This window comes from Psammomys obesus, unplaced genomic scaffold (assembly GCF_907164565.1).
Source record: "Psammomys obesus unplaced genomic scaffold, mPsaObe1.curated_primary_1811, whole genome shotgun sequence".
NCBI lineage: Eukaryota > Metazoa > Chordata > Mammalia > Rodentia > Muridae > Psammomys > Psammomys obesus.
This window is the reverse complement of record NW_026585797.1, coordinates 16,222,825-16,233,098: the sequence shown is the minus strand read 5'-3', so window position 1 is coordinate 16,233,098 and position 10,274 is coordinate 16,222,825. Positions and strand designations below refer to the sequence as shown.

General features: G+C 42.0%; 1 protein-coding gene across 2 annotated transcripts in view; it reads left to right on the top strand.

Moving 5' to 3' along the window:
- Positions 1-10,274, top strand: part of Pde7b (phosphodiesterase 7B) — a 302,172-nt gene that overhangs the window by 258,064 nt on the left and 33,834 nt on the right. For both annotated transcript variants that reach the window (XM_055599417.1, XM_055599418.1), the window contains 4 exons: positions 2,484-2,635; positions 5,149-5,212; positions 7,513-7,608; positions 9,973-10,073. In XM_055599417.1, the coding sequence (XP_055455392.1) occupies positions 2,484-2,635; positions 5,149-5,212; positions 7,513-7,608; positions 9,973-10,073 (413 nt within the window). The remainder of the gene's footprint in view (positions 1-2,483; positions 2,636-5,148; positions 5,213-7,512; positions 7,609-9,972; positions 10,074-10,274) is intronic.

Here is a 10,274-nt window from a genome sequence, read left to right as displayed (position 1 = left end):
GTGTGTGTGTGTGTGTGTGTGTGTGTGTGTGTGTGTGTGTGTGTGTGTGTGTTGGTCAGAAGACACTCGTGGAGTTGTTTCTTGCCTTCCACCATGTGGGACCTGGAGATTCAACTCAGATCATCACACTTGGCAGTAAGCACATGCTGAGCCATCTCACCAGGTCAGCCAGGTTACAGGTTAAATTTCCTCCTTATAAGGTCGTGTCCAGAGAGTACCTGGACTTCCTCTTCACGTAAAGGAAGCATTCCCAGCACCCCCTCCCCGCCAGCGGCCAGCTCACCTGAAAGCCTTTGCTCACTTTACTCACTCCCCAGGCTTCAATCGCCTTTGCAGTCACCAAGTAAAGGGGCTCCTCACTGAAGCTGTCTTCCCAGGAGGCTTTTTCTCAAGCACTCACTGCTGATTGAGGTCCTGCATCATACCCATCTACAGGCCAAACTTCATTCCCTCCAGTCCAGCCGGGTTGGACGCCCGGAGGGAAAAGCAGACACCGGGTGGGGTGAGGGGGGGCACTCTTGAGAACTCTGCTTTCCAGGCTGTTCCAGGAGTTCATCCTTCATTCTACCCTTTCTCTCCTCTTCACACACACACTGATCCGTCTTTTCACTGCACATCCCAGCATCCTAGGCATGTCCCCACTCCGGAGGGTGGGTTCATCCTCTTTCTGTATCTGGAAGGTAAGGTATTTACCCGGTTAATGCCCTCATTGCCTCTAATTTGGGTCAGATTCTGTCTTCTCATTAGCCAGTGCTGACTGCTCCCAACACAGAATTTCTGATCCTCCACACCACCACCCCCAGCTGTACCTACCTGCCCATTTATCTTCATTTTGTATTATTCCTTTTCTTGTATGTTAGACATTGTCCCTCTCCCTCCGCCATGCCCATTCCGAGAGAGCAGAGATTTGTCTTTGCTCAATGAAATGTCTAGAGCAGTGGATATCCCATAAAGGGTATTCAAGTTGCTTTCGTTGTTGTTGTTATTGTTTGTTTTTCTGGTTTTGTTTTGTTTTGTTTTGTTTTTCAAGACAGGTTTTCTCTGTGTAGCCTTGGTTGTCCAGGAACTTGCTTTGTAGATCAGCCTGGCCTTGAACTCACAGAGATCCACGTTCCCCTCCTCCCAGAGTGCTGAGATTAAAGGTGTTCCCAGCCACCACCAGCCTCAGTTTTGGTTTTTTTGTTTGTTTGTTTGTTTGTTTGTTTGTGTGTGTGTTTGTTTTGTTTTGTTTTTTTGTTAGTAAATAAATGAGAACCTTCACTTCATGTTCTGTTTTACCAACCTCGTAGACAGGAAAATCTGCCTGCAGAATGGAGTCCACAGATGGCATTCTTAATATTGATGTAGCCCAAACACAACCTCAGCCGTTCTCTGCTTAGCTCCATGTGCATATTTTTGCCTCTTTCCGTGAGTGAAATAGAGATTGGTTCTAAATACAAGTAATTTTCATCAGGCAGTGTTTCGAGAGCAGAGCAGGTCTTGGTGGCCCTGAATTATGCCTTTCCACGGTTCATACAGCCAAGTAATGAGTTTCAGATGCTGGTCAGTCGCTGCTCTGTTTCCCCTGGCCTTCTTTTTCTCATTAGCAGTAATTTTGAGTGCCATAGGGTAGATGAGGAGATGGGAGAAGAAATGGAAAAAAAACAAATTACTTTATATATTGGCTATCCTTTTTCCTGCTAGACTCCTGAGCTGACTTGACATGCAAACCTTGCTGAAGACGTCGCTTATGTGGCCCTAGAGTGACTCAAGAGTTTTGTCTGAGATGAGACATACCTTGACAGACTTTCACATATGGTACCTGGCACATTTCTGTGCAGTCACCATGATGTCAGCATCAAGGTGTTGCAGGGGCCACAAGACATGAGCGTGAAAGCATCTGTGCTGCCTAGATGAGGCACTTAGAGCCGTGGTTGTAAAGTGTGTGTCCTCTTTGCTTTTTCCCAGCACTGTTGGTTACTCTTAAGATGATGTTGCCTTATTACTTTGTCAATGATAGTCCTTAGAAAGCAAGAAACCTTTTTCTCACGGCCTTCTAACATCTGAAGAGAACTTAACCAACCAAAAAGTGAAGTTTTTAACTCATACAGTTCATGTCATCCGAAATTATGTTTTTTAAAAAGTATATGTAAACTATGTAACAAACACCAAGCTATAGATGGTAATCCCAGGACTCAAGAGCCTCTGCAGGAAGATCATGAATTTGAGGTCAAGCCTGGGCTACATACAAGACCCTGTCAAAGGATGAGAGAAAGAATAACAGAGAAGAGAAAAGGCAGGAAGCTCACTTCTTTGTTTGTTTGTTTGTTTGTTTGTTTCATTTATTAGAAGAACTTTCAAACATCAATAGAGCTTATTCAACTCTATTTAGCCCTTAAAGTGTCTTTAAATGTCTCTCATTTTTAATAGATTATACTTTACACAGAAAAAAAATTATCCCTCTTTTAAATGCATGAAATTCTGCTTATGGTTACTTTCCACAGATACAACACACTCAGGGGAAATTGGCACCAAGAAAAAGGTGAAACGACTGTTAAGCTTCCAAAGATACTTCCATGCATCCAGGCTTCTCCGTGGGCTTATACCGCAGGGACCCCTCCACCTGCTGGATGAAGACTACCTTGGACAAGCAAGGGTAAGCCTCTAGGTCTCCTGCCAGCAGACAGTGGCCAAGAGCCTTTGCCCTAGCTGACAGCACCTGGATCTGAACCAAGGGGTTCAGATCTGCCTCCAAGGGGCAGTGTGAGTTTAGGTTTATTTAACACACCTGGATTTGTTTTCTCAAACACGAAATAGAGGTAATAGAAACAGGTACCTCACAGAGGTAATTGAAGATTTTCTAGATATAACATGGAGTCACTGTAGTTGTAGGGTAGGGGGTACTGGGGATTAAACCCAGGGCTTATGCAAGCTAAGTAAGTACTGCCCCACCACTGAGCTACACACCCAATCCTGAGGTAAAGCATGTCCCCATGCTTAATAATATGACAAATACACATTAGCTATTTTCACTTTGAAAAGTCTATAGAATTTATTTATACAGTGCTAAACAAAATAAAGTCTTGGTCTGAAAGACTACTAATTAGGGTGTGGCTATATTTTTAAATACATTAAATTGTCTTGTGTAATGGCAACTGAAAACACCTCCAGTAACTATCAGCTCTTAATGCTACATTAGGCTATTAGCCTGTTGTTGTTTTTAAGTCATTCCAAAAGCTTTTAATAATACATTATTTCCACTCTACATTGATCTAATGAGATAGAACTCAATGCGTGATTGTTAAAAAAAACAATTTCCAAGTGACTTGTAGCTTAAGTTGCCAAAGGAATTTAAATTTCAGGAGTAAACTGCCACCACTTCAACAGGTCAAAATTTGTAGCTTACGTGGTACATAGTATCTCCATACAAGGATATATGCCACTAAAAAATCAATAATAAATAGTGTCGGAGGAACCAACTCCCAATATTCTGTCTATAAAAGGATAAAAGTTAATTATACCTTACAACAACGTAAGGATGAAACTGAATGAATCAAGGGGTTGGTTAGTAGGTGGTGGATTACTTGTTTGGTAGTTGTTGATAAGTTGGTTGATTGGTGGTGAGTTGTTTACTTGATTGGTAGTTGTTGATAAGTTAGTTGGTGGTTGGATGATTTGGTGGTTGACTTATTAGGTGGTTGGTAGTTGGTGGCTGGTGTATTACTTGGTTGGTTGGTGGTGGTTGGTTGATGAGTTGTTTGGTTGGTTGGTGGTTGGTTGATGAGTTGGTTGGTTGTTGGTGGTTGTTTGATGAGTTGGTTGGTAGTTGGTGGTTGGTTGATGAGTTGGTTGGTTGTTGATGGTTGGTTGATGAGTTGGTTGGTTGTTGGTGGTTGGTTGATTAGTTGTTTGGTTGGTTGGTGGTTGGTTGATGAGTTGGTTGGTTGGTGGTGGTTGGTTGATGAGTTGGTTGGTAGTTGGTGGTTGACTGGTGGTTGGTCAGTTGGTTTAGTGTTCATGTGTGATTGCTGTTTAACTGGTAGATGTTGGTTGGTAGGTGGTTGACTAGGTAATGGATAGTTGGCTGATTTGTTGAAAGGGAGATCAATAAGTTCTTCTAACATTGCAATGACAGAGCATTCATGATGGCATCTCTCCTCTAAGCAGACACATTTTTAAAAGGTAATGCTAAGATATAGAAGGAAAATGGACCAGAAGTCTGCCTGACAGAAGACAGGGCCTGAGTTTGCTTTTGAGAGTCTATGATTTGGGTAAAGGCTCACTCCAAACAGACAGGCCTCCCTTTGTTATTTAACAGACCGTGAAGGCTGAGCACTGAAGTTTTCACAGCACACAGAACCACTCAAGGGCAGAGAGGACCATGCATTAGTGGCTGTGTCTTCATAGAGAGATAGGTGAAATTGTAGGGACTATGGTAAAGAGAGGATCAACCATGGCAAACTTTATGTCACATTGAATTCTTCACAGGGCTTATTTTCTAATTTAAAAAATCAGTCTGCATTATACACAGTAAGTCTTTAAATTATCTAGTATGTTCAGCTACTCACTTTTCAATTTCCTATACAGTTAATTTTACATGCAGGCCACATTGAGCAAAACAATGTGCTCAACAACGGTTTTCAATTTGTCTTTAATTTTTTATTATAAGAACAAGGGCTGGAGCTCAGTGGTAAAGTGCTTGTCTGGAATGCACAAGATCCTGAGTTTAATCCCAAACACCACAAAGGCAGACAGAAAAAAAAAAAAATGTTGCAAAGCTTCTCCCTTCAGTACACACCTTGGCTTAACAAACACCTCCACCTGTGACTACGCACTGTGACAGGCACTTCGAGTACACACCACTACCTCTCTCCATGTCTACGAACAACCCTCTGATGCAGATAATACCAGCCACATTTTCAGATGAGGATTGGAGAAGTCAAGGGTGTAACCAAGGTCCAACAGCCAGGAAGAAAAGTGGCTGATATTAGACCAGGCAGTTTAACTTCATGAGTGAACGGAGTAGAAGCCAGTTTACTCCAAGCCCATTGCACGTAGAGGAGTATGTTACTGTTTCCAGCTTTTTATTTGTGTAAATCACCGCGTCTATGCTGAATGTTTGGGTCTCGACGCGCTTCATTTGGGCATTGCTTTCTGTTTCCTTCTCAGCATATGCTCTCCAAAGTTGGAACGTGGGACTTTGACATTTTCTTGTTCGATCGCTTGACAAATGGTAAGTTACCCCCAAAGAATTCTCACTAAAATACACACCGTGAAGTGGATTCATTTCATGAGAAACAAATTGTATTTTTAGACAAATTGCTTTTTTCTTCCTTCTTTTCCCACTCTCATAAATCTGTTGTCAGTCAAGACAGACCGGGGAGGGAAAATTAATCGAGATGAAGAATGAGGACTGAGTTTGACCTCAGTGTGTTAGGCTGGTTTCCTGCTGACCCGTGATCCCAAAAGAATTAGGAAACCACTGATTGCATTCTTTCCTCCCAGGATGCTTTGGTTGTGTCCAAATGTCGGTGAAACATGAACACACAAAAGCACATCAAACCAGACTCTTACAGGCAAGGTGCTTATCACAGCTTCTTAAGGGATACTATGGGCCCTCGAGTAAGTTTGGCATCATCAGAAGGAAGCAATTGCCAAGGAGAGAATGTAAAAGCTTAGGCTGTAGCTGAAAACTAAGCACTCCCATTGAGTTTTCTCTTCATATTCTTGGGTCTATGAAAGCTCTACCTAACAAAATAATCAAACCCATTTGAAAACTGTAGATAAACGTAGGCTAGCGAAAGCATCATTTGACATTGCTGTTGGTCTGACCCATCATCGGTCTCATTTGTGCATTAAGTCCTTGCCCACGGCTTTCTCAACACCGTTTGAGTTGGCAAGCAATGTGCTGTAAGAGACAAGCACTGTAAGATCATGACCTGCATTTTCACTCTATGGAAAGCTAACTAAAATTTATAGGATAAGCGTGGAGTCCTGAAGTCCGTACTGTTGCGTAGCTCTTACTGGATCAGCTGGACATGGGTATGGATACGTAAAATTATCTGTGAACAAAACAAAAACAAAAACTTAAGTGGTATTTGAAAAAAAAAAAAAGGCATAATCATGACTGTTTACAGAAACATGAAACGAAGCCATCAAAGATTTTTGTTTATCTAAGTTCATTAGCAGGCCGCTAGCCTACCACAACAGTTCAAAAGTAGACCTTAAAGAAACACACACACCTCCAATCAAGGGCTATGTATGGATATAACCTAGAACCCCTGCTCAGATGTAGCCCATGGTAGCTCAGTAACCAAGTGGGTACCCTAGTAAGGGGAACAGGGACTATTTCTAACATGAACTCAGTGGCTGGCTCTTTGACCTCCCCCCTACCCCCGAGGGAGGAGCAGGCCTGCTAGGCCACAGAGGAGGATTTTGCAGCCAGTCCTGATAAACCAGGGTCATATGAAAGGGGAGGAGGGAGGAAGTGCTCCCCTATCAGTGGACTTGGAAAGGGACAAGGAGGAGATGAGGGAGGGAGGGTGGGATTGGGAGGGAATAAGGGACTGGGGTACAGCTGGGATACAAAGTTAATAATCTGTAACTAATATTAAAAAAGAAAAAAGAAACACACGCACAGAAAGACACACTAAAACTCACTTATATACAGCTGTGAAAGGCCACCAGACTAGCTTCAGTTAAATGTCTATGGACAAAAATCATTTGCAGTGTTACTCATTATCTCTAACTTGGAGAGTTCAAAAATAGCTCCAAGGCAGTGAAATTTGTGGAAATCAACTAAGTCAGGTACCCTAAAAGATTCCACTGAAGAAATGTGGGCAGTCAATCCATTGCAAAGTCTTAAGGAAACTCTGTAATACTTCCTTGAACTATTAATATTGCTTGTCAGCCAGGCATGGTGACGCTTGAGAAGCAGGGGCTAGTGGAACATGAATTTGAGGCTAGCCTGAGCTACATAAAGTGAGAGCTAGTTCAATAATAAATAAACTAATTAATTAAAATTCAACATACTTATTCTTGGATAGATAAAGACTCTTGAATGCTAATGTTATTATAGCTTTAATTTTTCAGCCCTTCTTGCCTGAATTGTGAAATATCTCAAAGTCAGTTTTCTCTTGGACAAGTGTCATAGGAAGAACAGGCAACTGTGGTTGAGCAGTGAGTGACTTAAATAGCTCTACAGCAAAAAGTCAGTTGGAAGGGACTTGAAGCATATTTCAAGGGGCTGTGTGTTTTTAAAATCACACACATGCTCAACAGACAAATTCCTTTAATTTAGTCATTTATTTTCCTTTGGTATAAAAAGATGAGAACTAATTTTATTTATATGATAGAACACCCCCCAAAAAAAGATGGTAGTCTATCTAATTTCAAATCAAACGTGAGGAAATATTCTATCAGAGAAACCTTATTTCAGAGAATTTAAATCTTATTTTCAATCTTGCTAGAGTTTTGTTTTGTTTTGTTTTGTTTTGTTTTAATAAAACTAAAATGTGTCCTATTTCTCTCCAGGCAACAGTCTGGTAACTCTATTGTGTCACCTCTTCAACACCCATGGACTCATCCACCACTTCAAGCTGGATATGGTGACCCTGCACAGGTTTTTGGGTAAGTCTTTTCTCTGTCTTGTTCCTACACAGCCACAGTAATAAGGACAACTCATAACTCTTTGATTGCAAGTGTCAAGAAACGTGAGCTGAACAAGGACAACAGCAAACATGATGTGGGGGCGATCCCACAAGGTCTCGCCCTACACAAAGAGCAATAGGCAACTAAGGAATGTTGGGAAGGGGAGAAGCAGTCTTCTCCAGGGAAGAGTATGCTACTCGGTTCTTCAACCCCAAATAGTCAGCCCTGAGAACACACACACAGGAACATTTACAGACTGAGCAGGCTGTTTTTGTGCTCTTAGGGGTACGTATGTATGTGTGTGTGTAAGAATTTGAAAGAGAGCAGGGAGAAGTATATGCAAGAGTCAAGAGAGAGAACAAGGAAGGGGGAAAGGATGTAAATATTTTATAACCTCAAAAAAAACCAGAAATAATTGTAAATAAAGTGTTAAGAGCCATGGCATGCTATGTCTTTTTTCTATAAAAAGACCTCATATCAGTCTTAAAGGAATTAATCTTAGTTTTTAAATATAACATACCTGACCTAAGTCATTGATAAGCTATTAGGTTAATGTGTTATGTTTCCAACACATTAACGATCTATAAAGAAAACTACCAAGGATGCATAGGTGTGAAGACAATTCTTCACAATGCTCCCATACTAAGAAAATTCCAATGAGATATGCCCCCAGGAAACTCTAGCCACAACATGAGTGGCTGAAAGTCTTTAAAATGAATTGTAACCACTATTCACATACCACTCGCTATAGGCGGAATACTTTAGGTAAATCATGTCTAATTATTTGAAGACACTCAAAAGTTGGACATTATTATCACCATTTATACCACAGTTAAAGAGAATACCCAAGAGGTTTCATGACTTTCCCAAGGCTAATTACTAGCAAGTGACAGAGCCTCAGTTCACACACAGGTCTAAGCCCACCAACTTCACGCGTGATGCTGCCATCATTCTTTCTCTAAAAACAGCCCCAGTTTTCCTTTGGTTCTGTGATTGTGCTCATCTCCCCACCTGATTTGTCCGAGGTAGGGTCTCATCACCAGATGGCTTGCCTCTGCCGTGTAGGGCATCTCCAAGTTTTTGACTTGCCATGTGGCTGTTCTATGAATTTGGAAGTTGACTCGGTGCCATCAGGAAGAGGATGAAAGCAGCATGAGCCACCAGGCTCACACTGCATGTTCATCTCCTGGGTCCTCTTTTAGGGACGTGCATACATTCATAGATGAGTCATGCAAAGACACTTGGACTCACACTATTGTCATCCCAAAGTCAGGGAAGAAAGCTGAGGAGTGTGGTCAAGTAATTTGCACATCACAGATAAGTGACAGAGCCAGAGTTTACATATGATATGAAACAAGCCTACTGAATAAAAAGACACACAGTATAGTAAAAATCTGTGAAACCAGCCACAGCCTGGCTCCTTTCCAGGATCATAAGCAACCTCAGGGTGATTTGTTTTTAATCGCTTGAGCAAAGTAATAGACAAGAGAAGAGCCAAATAATTTTGATTGCTCTGAAGAGATACAGATTCTTTGGACAAGTATATGTGCCCCCAGAACATACAAGAAAAACAGCCTTGACAGCCGAATTAACAGCAGAACCTGAAGCCTGATTCGTAGCATAGGCTAAAAGGATATGGCTATTTTAAGTCCGGACATTCTAAATGCACTGAATATATTGCATCCTTAGCATCGACTTGGTTATTGCTTCTGTAAGCAACAAACCAAAACTAAATTGCCTATTGTTGGACATGGCACTCTAAGCCTTGCATTGCGCTGGAGGGGCATGAAAGATGAGGCTCTGGACAGAGGAGACATGAACCATGGAGGCCTCATTTGGATCAGTGCACCCTTGTAATAGCTAACTATCGGAGGCCTAGATTTGTCGTGAGTGTTTGTTACTCAAGGTAATCCAGTCACTAGATAGCAGGAATCTAGCATACAAGGCTATGACAGCAAGCATCATCTACAGCATGCTGTTAATAAAGGGCGGCAAACATAGATAATTAAACGATGGTGTGAAGTAAAGTTGTCCTTTTTCCTCCAAATTTGTTTTTCCTGTCCGTGAGAGCCTTTATGAAAAGCCAGAAAGGAGTGATTTATGGAAGAGGGAAGAAAGCCCAAGAGCTTCATGAACCCTTCTGGCCTTTCTCTCCCTTTCCTCCCCATTGCTAACAGCCCAGTTGTGGTACAAGGCTTGCAAGCCACCTCATTTGAACGACCCCTGAGGCGTGCACTTTGGAAGCTCTGATTCTTTTGAGCAAAAAGCACCTCAAATAAGTCTAACCTGCTATGTGATTCTTGTTTCGCTTTTGGCTGACTAGGTTTTCTATTTTCCTCCTAGTCATGGTTCAGGAAGATTACCATGGTCACAACCCATACCACAACGCTGTCCACGCAGCTGACGTCACCCAGGCCATGCACTGTTACCTGAAGGAGCCAAAGGTAAAGCAAGACCCAGGTGCCTGCTCAGCCATGTGGAGATGCCAAGTCAGCAAATTGCTAAGCCCCAGATTCCCCAGTGTTGGGAATCCTTCACGACAGGAATGCAAATTCTTCAGACTAACGTTTCCAGTGTCAGCCCTAGGACCTACCTTACCACGTCCATGAAGAGAGATGCGGATTTTCCAAAATTTCCTTCCATAG